Here is a 17835-nt window from a genome sequence, read left to right as displayed (position 1 = left end):
TTGAGTTTCTTGTTAATTTTATTTTCTGTGCTGTAGTTTTTGGGTTGCATACACTGCAAGGGAACTTTTATTGGCTTGGTTTGTTTTTTAAACCAATTTCTATTGGAATTCTTTAAAAAAAAAAAAGACGCATACTTGATTTTATTGTAGCTGTCATAATTTTTGGAAAAGGTTATTTTTACAAAATCTCAATTTTGAGCAAACTTGGACCTGACAGAAGCAGATCAACACTGGTATCTAGAGATCAGCTGGTCACACCTTTTAATATTGAGGTACCATAGGCTATAATGGAGTAATAAATTATGCATCTTATAAGTATATTACAGACATGGATAGTATATTATGTATGATTATAAGCACTGGTGTAGAAGCTGTTACAGATGATTTTAAGCCATGGCTATAAGTAGCCTATTGATCTGTTAGGCTCCATGCCAATTAATTATTAAAACACCTATTAATTAACCCTTCATATGTGGTAGGCTCATTTGCTTTTCAGCTATATTCTTCCTGCTTGCTGGTGTTTCCTGACGTCTTCAGTCAGAGATATTGATACATTCCAGCCAGTGTAATCAACAAAGTCTAGGTTATCCTTCTTGCAGAATCAGATATAGTGTGCAGGGGGAGAGGCCTAAAGTCCCTGCTTAAAGCACAAACAAGGGACCAGCGAGGAGGAACTGAACAGAAGTAGGACCTTATACCAACCTGTTACACCGGTGTAAATGAGTGTTTTTGTACTAGTGTAAGTGAGAGTGGAATTTGGCCCTGCTGCCTAATGAGATCAAGGTAGGAAATGATGGAATGAATGTTGCTGGGAGTATATAACAACCTATAATCAGCAGGTTTTGAACTAACTTTTACTTTAAGCTGCCAATGTAGTGCAAAATAATGCTTTCTGAAACGAGATAAAATGGGCTTTAATAAATACTAAACTGAATGGATTTTAATAAATACCAAAACTAAATGACCACTAGAAATATAAAATGGGTTTCATCTCCCTTCTCTGGTGGTGTATAGATGTATAAACTACTTACAAAGTGCAGGGTGGAATCAGTGCATTGGCTTTCCGTAAGTGGACTTACGCTAGCCCTTGTAGAAGCCCCAGGCTAGTGGGTATGAGAGAGAAGCTAGAGACTAGAGTAGGGGTGCCAGGGGTGGGAAGAGGCAGGACTGACTGCAAACCACTATATTCATACTTGTTCTGTAAGCCAGAGGATATCCGAGGGAATCTAGAGAAGGCCATTGGCTAATCTCTGGCATAATTAGGCTATTTTTCCTCCTGAAACAGACCAGAAGCAGGATGGGGAAGAGGTAGCTTAAAGCCACCTTTAATTCCTCTCCCATTTGCATCTGTGGGGGGCACAGCATAGAATCTCGGCTATAACCTTTCAATAGAGCCTAAAACTGGCTTCACTTTGAATTTTAGTCAAGGTCCCGGCCCTGCAAGTGTCCAGGTGTGCTTAAATTAAAGGCAGCAGTTCCTGTTTGTATGTGCTTTCATCAGTCATTTTATCTCTTATAAGGAGTTGAGATAGGATGCCCATTCCATGTAATACATAAATACACACCCAAGAGTCGTTTATACTTTTTGCTTCATGGGTCTCATACAGTAGTAGCTTCACACCTCACACAGACAAGTACCTCCTGAGCTTGAAAAAAAACTTAGTGTTTCAAAGGATAGCAAAATTTACTTTCTTTTTCACTTTATCACGCATATCATGCACAAGGAAAACAACTTAGATTTAGAAATTGTTATTTCTACGTAGTCAAAAGAGTTTAAAGTTCATTATCTTTAAGGTAAGATATTTTAAACTATATGTCTGCAAACGTGTTTTAAAAGAAGCATTACCCTCCACAGACCCTTTAGTGGATTGTTTATGCAAGTGCTGACCAACCTGAGGACCAAATACCTTATTTCCAACAGGTAAAACAGTGAAAAGTCAATACTTTGGGGCAGATTCTCTAGCTTGCTCTGCTCCATTTGCTCCACTCAGGAGGTACAAAGAGCTGTGTTAGTGGTTGGAAGATGTGGGAGAAGAGAGAAGGGGAAATGAGGGAGGAGGATGTAGTAGGGTTTTTGAACTTTTTCTCGAAGCCGCAGCTCCTGGAGTTGTGATTACAGGTGATTCTGAAAGGCAGTGATATGGCACAGAAAACTTGACATAATGAATTAAATGGGGCCTTGTGGTACTCATAGGCCATGCACTACCATCCCTCATGCTGCTTCTGCTACAAGGTGAGTCCATCTGTTCCAGGGGAATCTTTAGAGGCTGGGTTCATGTTGTACAGGAACTCACAACAGGGGTACCTCTTGTAGGCATGAATGGGATCTGGCTGTGGGCAGAGGAGGGTGAAGGGATGAGCAGCTGCTTGGGTCCTGTTAGCCAGTGTCCTGCAGTGGGGATTGGGGATGGCCGGTGTACCATGAACTCAGGAGCAGCCAGTGGAAGAAAGGAAGTACCTCCTATCCCCCGGCCCCTGAGGAATACCCCAGAGCCAGGTAGTGCCTTAGTGTCCACCACTTCTCCCCTCCTCTCACCCCGACACAGCAAGCTCCTCTGCAACTGCTCTTTCCAGCCTGTCTCTCACTGCCTGCAGCACCAGCAGCAGTTACTATGGGAACAGGCTTCAGATACAAACAGAACAGGGGAGCTCCAGGCTGCCGAGCTGGGGCTGAGGCTGCTGCAGCAGGTGAGGCTGAGGGGGGTTTGAGAGGGATGGGGGGGGTCCTACTGAGAGTGATTTGGGCAAGGCCTGAGGAAAGGGGGGTTGTGGGTAAGTGTCGGAGGGAGCAAGGTTTGGGGGAGCCTGGCCTAGGGAATGGAAAGGTTTTGGAGAGTCAGAGGAGGTTAGAGGGATGGGAAGAACGAGCAGCAGCAGTCCTAGGAGAGATGGGGGGGTCTGGATAAGGCAGTAGGAACAGGTGGGAGGTTCTTCAACAATATTCCCTAGTGGCCACGAGCAGTTGGAATGACAGAGGTGCACGGCAGGTGTATTTTGGAGCTGATCTTCCCAAGTCCATTCCTGTCTCAGGGACAGGCAGGACGAGACAGATCCTGACTTCTGGCACAGAGAGGGAGTTAAATCTTTAATGTCCTGGTCAGTAATGACCCTCGCTGGAGATAAATGTGTTTTTGCTGGTGCAAAAATGTGTGGTGAGCTGAAAAAAGGAAGAAAAACGTTTGTGCCCTCAGATACCAACCAGAGATTTAGGTATGAGCTAAAGTAGGCAGCGTGCATCACAGGGCATGTGTAGGTGCCCAAACTCGGTATATGTACAATATGATGTTTGAACTGAAGGAGGGTGACAGGGGATTCCCTGCCTCTGGTGGGGAAGGGGGAGGGATTCCCTGCTTCTGGTGGGGTTAATGTCTCGCTGTGGACATGGCTAACTGATGGCTCCCAATCCTTCACACAGCAACAGCATTGTCTGTAGAGCAAATATTTTGTCCGTTAGTCTGTACTGAATGATGTGTATTTTCAAAAAAATTTCCCAAGGGAAGAGATCCCCCACTCCTTGCATGCCAGTCGCTAATGGGAGAGTTTTATCTAGGGAAGGGGTCAAAACCAGACCTCATTTTTTCATTTTGAGGTGAGCCATGGGGCTCTGATTTGAAGGCTTGGATATAAACTTGTCTCTAAGGGTTGAGGTCCAGGTGGTATGTACAAGCATAAGGGACCTGTTTTCTGGTTCTAGTGCGGATGCAACCAAAATCTCATGAGAACAGCCATCTTCAAAAGCTCTCTGCTTACAAGGTTTCTGTGCTTTTGAACTGAACCTCAGCCCTTGTTTGGCCATGAATCCAGACCCCAAAGTCAGCCTAAAACTAATCTGGGTCTGAACAAAGTGCCGATCTCTAGCTTTATCTCCCTTTCTCTAAATTAGACACTGTGACAGAGGTACATATCTAAGAGGGAACATCTCTGCCCCAAGGAACTACAGGGGCTTTAGATACATGCAGGACTGGATGGAGGGACATATGGTAATTCAAGCTGGAACAAGTGATTGTTCACATGCTATAGAACTACTTCTGGGATTCTAAATGTTTATGTGGCTGACTTGGAAATCTAACCTGGTGTTTCTGTATCCATTTTTGTCTTCCACTTTAAAGGAATTTTAGTGCTCATAGAAGTGAGAAGGGTTGAATGGTTTTGGCTAGGATGCCACGACTAATGTAGAGCAGGCCCCTATCTTCCTACACACAGTTCTGCCACCCTTCCTGGCCAATTATGGCAAACTGTAAGGGTAATTTTAATACTTTGGACCAATTTTACATCATCAGCTCCTTTCGCTTGGGGATTTTGCCCAAGATCAAAGGTACTATTGGTTTCCCATCTGATATACCTCCAGTTAGGAGACTATACCCCCACCCTTCCAGGGGAATGGCCTCTGATCTAAAGGGCCTTTGTGGTAAATGCCGAGGATAGCAGGGAAGAAAATCTAATAATGTGTATTTTGGAAGGAAGCTTGTAGGAGAAGATGGCTGATGATTCTAATGAAACCCCACTGGAGGAACTAGCAGGAGGAAGTATAGAAGGAGATGAAGCTTCAGAAGAAACTCCACAAAACGAACAAGGGGCTCAGGAGACTGAATTACCCAAGCAGGTCACCGAAATGCCAGCTGATGTGCTAGCAGGTGATACAGAATCTACGGACATTTTGGAAATGGAGACCCAGGCCCCAACAACCACAGCAGACAATTTCTCAGTGGACGCTGCCACCCCTGAGACACAAGAGAACGAACTGAGCATGACAAGTCCCCATGTGAGTATGGATATCCTATAACAGACTTCCTATTGCCAGCTCCCCAGCTTGGATCCCTATGATGTCACAAGAAGGGTGTATTCCATTCAGTGCACCTTTTTATTAGTGATATTTTCTATGGTGTCTTTCATGCTCACTGAATCACACTGCCCTCGTATGGAATTAACTAAAGCCTCAGCAGGGTCAGATTGTATTCTCCTCCATCCATACAATTCCACAGAGTCTGGCTCACAGAGTTCAATGGAAAATAACAGTAAAGGGAGACATGATTGTTTCCAGTAGAAAATTCTATAGTTCAGATGAAATTCTATAGCTAAGGAGGAGTTTCCATTCAGTCCCCATTTACAATCACTCATAATATTCTTAAACAAATTCCTTTTCAGGCCAAAGCTTCCTCTGCTTCATGTCAGTCCAGTCATGAATATACTGTATTTTAGTTATGAGTGAGGGAAACCTAGATTATTCCATATGCTTCCATGAACTTTTGACATTCATGTAGCTCAAAAACAGGGGAGGCTAGAAACTCCAAACTAGGCATGTTTCTGTGGCAAGGTCCTGCACAAGAAGCTCCTAAAGCAGTTTAAGTTGTTGTTGGGTGAGAGACAAAGTATTGTCATAGATCAGAAACTGTAGGAAACAGAAAACAAAGGGTAGAATTAGATGGTCAATATTCATCCTGGCAACAAGTTAATGGTAGGGTCCATCAAGCGTCGGAACTAGATCCAGTGCTATTGAATATATTTCTTAATGCTCTAGAAAGGGGGGTAAGTAGTGAGGTAGCAAAATTTCTTTTCTTGTTTTCCCTGTTAAATAATGTATATGTGACTATATTAGATTTCCTGTTGTTAAATGTGTAGCATGCAGTGCAGAGGATATGCAATGTAGCCGGGTTAAAATTACTGGCAAATCCTTAGCCTTTGCATTTCCTGATTTTTTAATTTTATTTCATTTTATTTCCCAACCTTAGCATGGAGTGATATTTGTTACCTGCAAAGCACCGGGGCCACCTATGACACTGTAAACATGATCGATAATGTTTCTGCATGTAACATAAAATGTCTGGGGCAGAAAGCAAAATGTGTGTTCATCTGAGTTTGAAAATGATATAGGGAGTTGTTCAGGAATTCAGAAAGCTAGTCTAGATTACTGGTGCTGCAGAGAAGAAGTCTCTTTCACTAACACCAGTGAGATTGAATGAAGGGACCTAGAGGAGGCCAGGACTGCATGAACAGAAGGACCACAGAGGGGAGAAGAGAGACATTTTCTATCAGGTTATCTAGAGCAAATTCAAGGAGGGTTTTAAAAACACGCAGAGGAATTGATTGATGCCACAGCCCTAAAATAGGTTCTGATTTTATGGTGTGGCTGGAATCCAAGATAGAATTGATCACATTTTAATAACCAATAGAACTGAAGCATGTAGATGAATGTCAATCCACTGCCTGAAGGTTGGATGAGTTACAGAGTTGGTAAGGGAGACAATGCAGCACAGAAGAGATTAAATACATTTTTCATTCTGCAAAGTATACATTGAAGCTTTTGTAAAAAGCAACAAAGAGTCCTGTGGCACCGTATAGACCAGGGGTTGGCCACCTTTCAGAAGTGATGTGCCGAGTCTCCATTTATTCACTGTAATTTAAGGTTCCGTGTGCCAGTCATACATTTTAATGTTTTTAGAAGGTCTCTTTCTATAAGTCTATAATATATAACTAAACTATTGTTGTATGTAAAGTAAATAAAGTTTTTAAAATGTTTAAGAAGCTTCATTTAAAATTAAATTAAAATGCAGAGCCCCCCGGGCTGGTGGCCAGGACCTGGGCAGTGTGAGTGCCACTGAAAATCAGCTTTCGTGCCGCCTTCGGCACTCGTGCCATAGGTTGCCTACACCTTTATAGACTAACAGGCGTATTGGAGCATGAGCTTTCGTGAGTCTGACGCATGCATCTGACGAAGTGGGTATTCACCCACGAAAACTTATGCTCCAATATGTCTGTTAGTCTATAAGGTGCCGCAGGACTCTTTGTTGCTTTTTACAGATCCAGACTAACACGGCTACCCCTCTGACAACTGAAGCCTTTATTTGTTTTAAGGAACTGGTGGCTGATGTCACTGAAGGGCCATCAGAGGAAAGAGAAGAAACTGCAGCAATAACAGGAACATTAGAAGATATTGGACAAGATGAACAGCAGGTACCCACAGTGCCGCAATGGGAGAGTGAGGTTCCTGCTAGACTACCAAGCTCCACCAAGGTGGAGCAGGACATGCAGCAAATAGGCCAAGAAGCACAAGAAAGTGACTGGAAAAATCTGAGGGACAAAGAGAGTTTAGCAGATCAGGAAAGCCGGAGCATAGAAGCAGGTGTTGAAATGAGCCAAGAAGAGGCAGGATCCTTAGAAGCACCAATCACTGCCAGCTCAGCTGCAGCTGAGGAGGAGTCACTAGTGTCCTCAGCCACACCTGGCTTGTTGTTTGAAGAGGATGAGCACATCAAAACACATCCAATTGTGAGTATTTTACAGAGTTCAAAGCAGGGCCTAGGGAATGGGAAATTTCATGCTAGTGAAAAAGACCAGCTCATCACAAATGAAGTAATCTTTTAGCTTCATGAGAGACACAGTTTTGATTTTAAAGTTTATTTTTCGACTAAAAAGAATAATGCATCTGTAGGAGGTTGAAATTAGTGTCAAAGGTTATTATGATGGCCTTTTGCTCTGTCACATCTAACCAGCATTAGCTGCCTTTTCAGTCTTCTGCCAATCAAAACAGCTTTAAAGAGTCATAGGGCAACTTATTATGAGAAGGGTTTTGCTCCAGTGTTCTTGGCCAAGTGTGGTGTTGTGTGTTGCTGTCCTTCTCCTGAAGGGTGGCAGGATATCAGTGGGGATGGAGGGGGTTGTAACTGATGCATATTGGGCTCCTTTAGGATCACAGATGCTAAAAGTAAGAGAGATTATGTTTTATGATAATTCTGTTAATGCTTGGCATAAAAAAGTAACTGTGTTCCTTACAGAGTTTGTCTTGGGCATTTGGTTACAATAGCCACCTCCCTGTTTACAGCCTGCTTGATGAAGAGCACAGGGTGATCCTATATGTTTCCTCTCACACTGCTGTGATCCACGACATACTCAGAAACCGGCAATATCATCTACAGGTACAGAAACCCATTCCCAGAGAGCACTCTTCCCACAGGTAGTGAACCCCATTGCTAGAGAACCCTGTCCTACAGGCCCAGAATCCCGCTGCATTATCTGCAGGTTCAGAACCCTGTTCTTCAAGGTGCAGAACTCCACCTACAGCAAGGGAAGTAGAAGACTCATACTGGAATCTAAAAAACATTCGGGTGACCTTTTTGTCTATCACATCTACCCAGCTTCAGCTACATTTTCACTGTTCTGCCAGCCAAGAGAGCTTTAATGAATCTCTGTTTACCTTCAGCTGACTTGGTTCCTTACTGTAACTTGGTGTTATACAGCTCTTCAGACGTTTCTGATAGAATGACACTGTACTTAACAGAGAAGTATTTATAAATTGTGTATATGGCTGCAGAGTGCTCTGCGCATTCTTGGGCTCTGTATAAGTAATAAATAATCCTATAATACACTTTATAATCATATACCTTATACTTGAACTGTGAATTGTATCTGCACTGAGATAGAGCCCTTTCAAAGATTTGTATTATTCTGTTATGAATTATAAAACATGTATATAGCACTGTACATTTACTCTCCGCTTTATGCATTCAGAGAAGTCATGTTCTGTTTCCTTCCCTAGGCGCCTTACAGTGTCAATATGGCAAGACAAGATACAGGGCAACAAATTCAGAGAGAGGGACTGAGGGAATTATAGATGGGGTAAAGAAGGAAGTACTCCTAGATAAGGTGGGTTTGAAAGGGGAGAGAGAGGAAGGACCTTGACAGATATGGACATGGAGACTGTCACAGGTGCAATGTACAGTATGTGCAGTTTAATTAGGCCTTTGCTGAATGATGGCTTTAAATAAATGTTCTTCCTAGATCTTTCAAGGCACATTTCTTATTTTGACTCTCTAGGGTCACTCTAATTCTATTTCTTGTCTATGTGTAAGTGAAGACAGGCGATGGATTGCAACAGCTGACCAGGGACCTGATAATCTAATCATTGTGTGGGATGCCTTCTCAGGGTAAGTTCCTAGGTGTTTAGAAAGCCCCTGTTTGAGAACCTTCTTTCTTTCTTGTAGCAAATGTTCCTGATTGCTCACTTTCTCAGCATTCTGGGTAATCAACAAGTAACCTTCTCATGGCAGTATTAGCAAAAACCAAAATTTAGACTCACAGAACAAGACATAGGAAAACTTCTTGAGCCAATATAACAGTTATTAGGCAATTTCAGCTTTTAGTTTAGACAAAAATAATTACATAGTTCAAGAGTGCAGGAAGGAAAAATAGACCAAGCAGACAAGGCACCCACGGTGGAGTAATGGCTTCAGTTTCAAATCACTCCAGTGCAGATAGGGCAACGTAAGATCTGTCAGAGCTCCCCTAGGCCATGATTTTCAAACTTCTCTGCCTAAGGTTAGGTTCCTACATTCATAATTAGGCACCTAATTTTACTCACCTATTTGTTGTATCTTGGCCCTAGTTCTTAGATTTCTGAGTGCTCGGCAACATTGGCTGTTGGCTGTAAGCCCCTTCCCCACATTCCCAGCTGCCACTGCTGCAGCTCCCTCCAGAACAGTCTCAATCAGACCCCAAATATGCAAGAAGCAGGAGCTACGCTAGAAACATCAATTAAATCCTAGAAACATGCAACCATCAATGAGAATTGTCCAGAAATTACAGTCAGAAAAGCCTCTCAAATAAGAAGCTAAACCAGGGCTTGAAAGCAACACCACAGCTTAGAAGAGGACCCCAGATTCAGAGGGGAGTGGGTGGGACTCCTGTGCGATGATACTTTCAAAAAAGAAGCATGATAGATAATTTCCCCTGCTTTATCTGTACTATAGAAGCAATTCCTAATCTTGCAGTGTCTGGAATCTTATTTGAATTAGTTTGTAACAGCCCAGGGTTGTTGTTCCACCTCCCCCACCCCTCAGCTATGGTAAAAGGAAGCTTCCAAAATGACAGGTCATAGAATTTTGTGAAATGGGCTGTGGGGGGGTTTCAGGGCAGTGATGAGAGCTAAAAATGATATTGCAAATAGTTGTTACTGTACTTAGTGACTGTGTATGTCTTGTTCTGCAGGATTCCTGTCCATACGATATTTGATAGTCACCCAGAAGATGGGGTTGGTGCTATTGCTATTTCCCAGGATGCTAAGTATTTGGTAACACTTAGTGCTGGCAAAATACAGGTAAAGAACATATTTTCTCTGTTGCAGCCTGTAGAGATTGAACCTTGCAAACTTGCACCCGTGTAACTAAGAGGAGGATATGCACCGGAGTTGGGTAAAATTGGGCAGGTTGGAGGTTGCTTTTGCAAAATCATGTCAACTGGGTTTTAGTTTTACTAATTCAGAGGTAGTTCAGATCTGGATTTCATTTATCTTATAGCTAACAAAGTTCAGAAATCAGGATAAACGATTCTGACTTTGACAGATCTTTAGTTAACCTGATTACAGTAGCTAGCAATATCCAGTGCCATCACCTTACATTTCAGGCAGAAAAATAACATTAATTTTTTTTGTTAGTTTCTGAACGTATTGTCAATCTGCTCCAGTATGTGAGTAGTGGTATAATGTGAGGCCTAGCTAGCAGCACTATAAAGAGAGTTCCCAGCAAAGTCAGTTTTGCTATGCAATTCACATCCAACATCAATGCCAAAATTATGCCAGGGCTGAAGCTAGTGGGAAGTCATACTATATGCTAATACTGCCTCCCCATTCTCCATGTACACTACTGAAAACCTTCAAACTCATGTTTGCTTGAGTTCACCTGAGTCAGGATTAGAACCCAGGCCTGCAGAAGTGAAAAGCTAATGCCATAACTTCTTGCATTATTCTTCACCCTCAGGCCAATCTTCACTGGCAAAGAGCCAGGTTTAAACATGGTTCAAATCTAGCTGCAGCAAGACTGATTTTTAACATGGTTTTGAACAATCTGTGGGAAGCAGAGCCCAAACTGTTGATCTCCAGTTCAAAAAGGATGCCTGACTGCAGGCCTGACCATGCTGGATATTAATTTGTGACTTTACAGATGATCAATATCTCATATAATCAATTTTTAAAAATTCCATACTAACCAGCAAGACCCTACTGGGCTCAGTTCTGCTCCCATGTTCCCCCATGCAACCCCACTGACTTTACTGGAGTCGCTCCAGTTCGAATGAGCAGGATTAGGCTCACTGAATTCAATAGTGTGTAGAATGTCACACTGATGTCACTTTGCTTTCCCCTGTCGGCCAGAGAGTTTGCATTTGGAAGTGGACTTCACCTGAAAAGAAACCTATGTGTAGTGTAGAATTGCAACCTGCATTTGGTTATCAGGTGAGTGATTCTAATTGTTAAAGGAGCTTAGGAGAGTGGAAACAAACCGTTGTTAAACAGTGTGCCTGTGTTAAGTCATTCCTGCCCTTGGGGCAGGAACAGGGCTGGGTGGAGGACAAGAATATTGTAGCATTCTTGTATTCTGAGGTTGTGCAGGGCCCTGTGCAGCCCCAGGTATATGTTAGAGCAGCCCCAGGGACACTATAACTTACATTCTGCTTCTGGCCATGACCTTCTATAGGCCCTGAGAATAGCAATAGAGCAGTGCACTTCAGTCATGCCTATGACCTTCTGCACCAGCTGTAGTGACCTCTCAGCAGCAGGTACAAAGTAGAGCCCTGATGCCAGCTTTACAACAGCCAGGTGGCATCCCTCATCGGTAGGGTGATGAGACAGCAAGTGTGAAAAATCGGGACGGGGGTGGGGGGTAATAGGAGCCTATATAAGAAAAAGCCCCAAATATTGGGACTGTCTCTATAAAATCGGGACATCTGGTCACCCTACTCATAGGGTCAACTCACAAGGCCTTTTGTACCCACTTTAAGGCTCCATTACACTGCCAGAATGACATAAGAAGGCCTTAGTGAAACTGATCATCAGGCCCTATGGTTCAAATTCTCTGCAGATTAACACAATACATTTCTGATAAGAATGGATGTTGTGAAGCACAGAACCCCACCAAGCATTAAAATTGAGATGTGTAAATGCCATAGATGGGCCAATGTGAATTTTAACCTAACTTTAACGTTTTTTAATTTCAGAACTACATTGTTTTTAATCCAAAAAATCACAAGGAACTAGTCAGCAACAGTAAAACTCAAGTGATATTTTATCTATGGGTAAGTAGACATAGGAGTTAATGTGATTTTGTAGTTCTTGTGCCACAAGAATAAGATAATTCTGGGAGGGAAAAAATTATCCCAACAGTCTAATTACACTACTTTAATACATAAAAGAGAAAAGCTGAGCATACTGAGCTTATGGAGCGATGGAGACGTATTGTGGCTCTGTGTTCTAGAGAAGCAGCATGGCCTAATGGAAAGGGCACTGGATGAGGGCTCAGAAGTCCTACTTTCTATGCCTGGTTCTGCCAGTTGTGTGACCTCGGGCAAATCACTTAACCTTTCTGTTTCCCCTCCCACCTGTTGTCTGTCTGCTTACTGTAAGATCTTCAGGGCAGAAGATTTCTTTTTTACTATTTGCACAGTGCCTACCTCAATGACGCCCCAATCTTGGGTGTGGCGACCAGGTGCTACTGTAATAATAAATAATAATGTAATGTTAGTGCCCAGATAACACAGTGATGGGCATGTTAGAGCCTCTTTTTTGATCAAAGTCCATTTTAAAAATTATCGTCTTTATGTGGAACAAGTTCTCTGTATTTCTCCTCAGGACAGTACCGGGTTGCAGCACAGCGCTCCTCATCTAACTGACAGAGTGAGTATTGCAAATGGACACCACTGCTTTAGCTAGTTTGCTTTTCTTCTGGCAGTGATGACCAGTCTGTCTTACTAAACAAGCACAATGTCCTGAATGGAGTGACCTTGCTACGTCCCTCCACATCACAGTCTATCCCCCGGTCTCTAGTTTATGGTACTTTGTGGTTGTTATTGCAAAGTAACATTTTGGACATTGGTTGATTGTGAGAGGCTGCACGGCTCTCTAGGGAACTCTGTGGCTACTGGAGGGGACAGTCTGTGGTTGCTGAGAGGAGAGATCAGGATGGGACTCCCAGAAAGAGCTGGTCCTGTTGCATCTCCTGCTGCAGGACCTTCCTCCTCCTGCCAGCATGGCAGACTTGCCTCTGCTGGGTCCCGCCATGGGGTGGGGACAGTCACTTCCTAATGTGCATGGAGCTGGGGAGCCGTTTGGTACTGAAGAGGCATGTGCTGCCAATAGCCTGCTGAGGCGACTGCGGTAATACCTGGCACGAACAGAGAGCTTCACACCTGCAGTCATTAGTTACATAGGGTTTGATGCTCCTCTCTCCATCGCAGTGTGGAGGGAAACAAAATGTGGGAAAGACCCAAAGCCCAGTAGATGAGGGGAAGTTTTCCTTCTTCACCCAGCAAAACCCTCCAGAATACCAGCATGTAGTAGGAACTCTGTCGATATTTGAGGGCAAATGGAGCTGTCATTCTACAAGACATGTTACTGCCTCTAACACCAGGAGTTTGTTTGGAGACAGTTTGTTTCCCACAGTCAGATTTGTGAGATTATTTTTTTCCCTCTGTTAGTTTCAATTAATTTGTGAAAAATTTGCAAGGGTTGGTTAGTTTATACTTTACAGAGAATGCCATACGGGGTCTCTTTGCTTCCTTTGCAGACTTTCAACAAGACGGTGGGACTCTTTAGTCAGTCAGTTTTTCATTTTGGCAATTTGCAAGCTCTTACGGCCACATCGGGAGGGAAGTTGGTGGTGTGGGATGCAGTCTGCCCACCGTCCATGTCTGCCAGCTTGTGTGTAAAACCACATAATAGGAAGGCTATTAAGCTGATGTATGTGCAGAAAGATGCCCTCACTGTGCTTACTGCATCTGACAGGTAATGGATAAAATACTTTCCTGTTCTTGAGCTAATGTGGGCATTTAAAAAGCCAATGTGTATGGCTGAAATGAAAAATCAATGTTTAAACTGGTTTTTGCATTGTTTGTTCTGCATATATTTATACTGAACCAAATCCAGAAGTCTTCACCAAAGCAAACATTCAGTTGCAGTCAATGGTAGTTTGCCTGAGTAAAGAATAGGTAAAAATTGAGTAAGGGCCTTGTTATCTTTTAATGTATTCAGGATATTGAACTGGAATGAAAACAGGATTCTCCTGCAATGTATAGAACCCGATTCTCCACTACTTTGCACGTTCCGCAGCCATCACACCTGTGCAAAGCAAGTACTGTCACCTGTTGTGATATATTCTGCACCCACTTTTCAGAAGCATCAGTGATGACACAAGATGCAAGGCAGTGGCAAATCAGGGCGATCGACACATCACAGGATCAGGGATATCCATGTTAGTTAGTGAGGCCAAATGATGGTGTGGGCTCTCTAGTATAAAGGTTCTAGTGGCATGTGTTTGAGATTCTCACATTACTCATACATGGCGAGTTATGTGGCTCACCTCAAACAAGTGACTGGGTATAGAACTTGAGGCCACAGACATGTTATCATTAAAAATAAAAACATATAACTTATATTTTATGTACATCCCAGTGTTGCAGTTTTGAGGTTCAATGCTTTGCATACTTCTGGGACTGGATGAAAAGGGTCAAATTCACTGCTGGTGTAAGAAGGAAAACTCCACTGACTTCAGTTGAGTTGTGTCAGTTTTAACTGGCAGTAAATTTGGCCAAAATGCTCCTTATTACCTGAAAGCTGAAAATCTTTGCCCCCTAGTGGGATAAGGGAGACATTTGTTGCCCTAACAGTCACAAGGTACCAGACCTAAAACCATCAATGGTCTAAAATTAAATGAAAAAGAAATTCATAATTCACTGTGTTGAATAATAAAAATAAAGGTCTTACTTACTATACACTATCAAAATCTGTGAAATCTCCCACCCCATACCTAATCAACAGGCTCCACAGTTGTTCACTAATTGCATAGGTTCAGAGAATGGATTAATTTGGGCTATCGGGTGAATTATAAGAGCAGCTTCCCTATCTCAACCAGTAGAGGGAACTGATACACACTGACGTCACAGAGGATGTTTTGCCAACTTTAAAATATTTGTTGGCAAGCCATGCAGCGATACCACTAGATGCTTAGCTCTAACTGCAGTAATGTATCAACCATCTATGTACTTTTTAAGGCTTGCTAACTGGAAGTTAATACTTATCCTAAATAAATACCTAGCACTTAATTGTTTCCACTTTGAAAGTGCTGTCCAGACATTAACTGACCCTCACATCATCCCCTGTGAGTGAGGTGAGTTAAGGATCATTATCCTTGTTTTACAGATGGAAGGACTGAAGCACAGAGAGGTTCCGTGATTTGCCCATCAAGTCTATGGCAGAGTCAGAATTAGTACTCAGGAGTTCTTGGTTCCTAGTCCCATGCTTAGATCTCTAGACAATGCCACTACCTTATGTAATGAAATTCGTTTGTAGGTTAAGCATGTGTTTAGCTGCTGCTATACTACTATGGAGTCTTTAGATACTAATTCTTTTTCCCAAGGCCTTGTGTCTAGAGGTTAATGCAAAGGACGGGGAGTCAAGACTCTTGGGCTCTATTCCTGGCTGTGTCATTGACACATTGTGTGATTTTTGGGAATTCATGTAATCTCTCTCAGCTTCATTTTCTCATCTATAAAATGGGGATGAAAATGCCCCACCCTGGTATTCTGAGATATAAAAGCCTGATTCTGATCTCACACTAGTTCTGCACCAGTGTAACACCACTGATTACAATGTGTAGTTGCTCTTGACTTACACCAGTGTAAATGAGAGCAGGATCAGGCCTTGTGAAGCGTATTCTTTCATAAAACTCCCTAGAGAAGTGCAGAGCATTAGGGCTTGTCTAAACAAAGAGTTTGAGGCAAGCTGGAGTGTAAATCTACCCCATACAAGTGTCTGTGTGGACCCTGCTTAGTAGTGTGCTTTGATAGACATCTGCTTTGAAACAGGAGTAGATCAACGTGCATCAGGGAACGGTTCGTGTGCAGCAGCAGGGTTGACAGGGACACAGTGCACAGCACACTAGTGCAGTGTAGATTTACACCCTCGCTTGCCGTGAACTAAACGTGTAGCCATGCCCTTGGTTCTTCTGGAGCACTTTAAAAACGTTTTTTGATTAACTGATTCTTGTCCTTTCTTTTAGCTATTTTGTAACTTGTGATGTCAAAGGGCATACTAAATTCTATGATGGCCAGCTGCAGCTTGTGAACTGGTACAGCCACTTTAAACTGGGACCCATCCAATCCATTTCCTTTTCAAAAAACCCTTCCAGTCTGGCCAACAACAACTCAGACTACTCCAGTTCTTGTACTATACATGGTCAGCCATTTATTATCAGGTGAGAGTCCTTCAGTGATGGATCTAATCAACTGATTAATAAGAAACTGTTGAAATGTTCAACTTGTAGCCGACAGATTTTCTTTGTTGTTGTTTTTAAATCCTAAATCTAGTTATGTGTGAAATTGTCAGTGCACGTGGTTCAGATGTTAATATACAATACGATGGGTAGGTGAGGTTGCCATTGTACTGTCTTCTCTGCAGGAAGGGCTGCAGATCTTCACATTGGTCATCTTGATGCAAAATCAAACCTGTCTATCACAGACCAGGGGCAAGGGGCTGTCCCCCTGCTAGTTCATTTTTGCTTCCTCAGTTGCCTGCAGCCTGAAACAGAGCTTCCTTATGCAGAGTTTTTAGACTCTTACGGCAACAGTTTTAAATTTCACATGTTCTCCAGGGAGCTGTGGGGCATAGATAGACTCCTCTGTAAACCTGAGTTCTGCCTCAGGGAATAGGTATTTTCCCTATCGATCTCCTCTGTCTGGTTCCTCCTCCTGAGTAATTGCTGTAGTTTCCTGGCACTGGCAGCCCCTCTGGGAATAAGAAGTGGTGGAAAAGCAAAGGGAAAGGTTAAAAGACGCTCTTACTCTTAGGGTCCCATCATTAAATGTATAGATGGAGATTGCAGCTAGCAACCTCTGCAGACCTTCTGCCTAACCAGGAATTGCAGCAGCTTCTTTTGGCCAGGCAGATACACACACCCCCACCAGCTCTGGCACACCAACCTTCACGCCAGGACAAGTGACTGAAAGTCTCTCGTGCCCCACAGCGGAAGTCAGAGCAGGCTTACAAATGCTAGAGAGAGGAGGTGTGGTCTGAGCACAGGACTGAGGCCCAGGAACCACTGGTTTCTAATGCCAACTCTTTTTCAAACACAGTTCATGGCTTTAGGCTTGCTAAGTAGTTCCTGACTCCACAGAGAATCCGTGTGTTGTCAGTGAGTGATTCCTGGGAAGTACAGTAAAGGGTGACAGAACTGAGCTCTGAGAAAGGACTTCACGATTTGGCACTTTCATTGGGGCCAGTCTCTCACTTTGCAGGATGGTTGATAACCACTTCCCGATAAGAGTTTAGTAACATATATGCATTGTCAGTTGTTTGGTTTATATATCTTTGCTTATGTATGTGCAGAAACTGAAGTCCAGATACACGAAAGACACAGATGAATGAATGGATGAGCAGCCATTCTTTCCATTGTTTTAGGGAGCAATCATTCCCCACATTACTGACAAGAAATTAGCCTGCTGTGTAAGTGGGAGGGAAAAGAGTCCACCTGCCTAATTCATCAAATTGGGTTTGTTTCTTCATGTTAACAGGAATTTTATTCTCTCCACGTTGGACGCAACAGTGCTTCACATTACAGCAGAGGGGACAAAACTGGAAAAATTAATGGAGGAGGCCAAGGAAGCTGTTAATGCCATTGCTTGCCACCCTAGCCAGCCTCTCATTGCCATAGGAAGTCACTGTGGGCTGCTAAAGGTGTGGGACTATATGCAGACAAAGTACCTCATTAGCCGAATCTTTATGGGGGCCAGTATCCAGTGCCTCTCCTATGACCCTGCAGGTATTTTTACCTTGAGATCTCACTGAAGATTGAGCATCTG

At 43.0% G+C, this 17835-nt stretch overlaps 1 protein-coding gene across 3 annotated transcripts in view; it reads left to right on the top strand.

Annotated features, from left to right (window-relative positions):
• The first annotated feature begins 2649 nt into the window (after positions 1-2649).
• WDR66 (WD repeat domain 66) overlaps positions 2650-17835 on the top strand; it is a 32055-nt gene continuing 16869 nt past the window's right edge. The window contains exons 1-13 of one of the 3 annotated variants that reach the window (XM_030583295.1): positions 2650-2688; positions 4465-4762; positions 6853-6903; positions 7144-7266; positions 7773-7913; positions 8812-8921; positions 9982-10090; positions 11141-11221; positions 11983-12060; positions 12614-12658; positions 13548-13765; positions 16038-16232; positions 17548-17795. In XM_030583295.1, the coding sequence (XP_030439155.1) occupies positions 4478-4762; positions 6853-6903; positions 7144-7266; positions 7773-7913; positions 8812-8921; positions 9982-10090; positions 11141-11221; positions 11983-12060; positions 12614-12658; positions 13548-13765; positions 16038-16232; positions 17548-17795 (1684 nt within the window). In that variant the 5' untranslated portion in view covers positions 2650-2688; positions 4465-4477. Of the gene's footprint in view, positions 2689-4460; positions 4763-6852; positions 7267-7772; positions 7914-8811; positions 8922-9981; positions 10091-11140; positions 11222-11982; positions 12061-12613; positions 12659-13547; positions 13766-16037; positions 16233-17547; positions 17796-17835 lie in introns of all 3 variants that reach the window. The other 2 variants (XM_030583293.1, XM_030583294.1) reach the window with 2 other exon arrangements.

Source organism: Gopherus evgoodei, chromosome 13, assembly GCF_007399415.2.
Source record: "Gopherus evgoodei ecotype Sinaloan lineage chromosome 13, rGopEvg1_v1.p, whole genome shotgun sequence".
Taxonomy (NCBI): Eukaryota; Metazoa; Chordata; order Testudines; family Testudinidae; genus Gopherus; species Gopherus evgoodei.
Note: the sequence above shows the minus strand (reverse complement) of the source record. Positions and strands in the feature narration are given on the sequence as shown.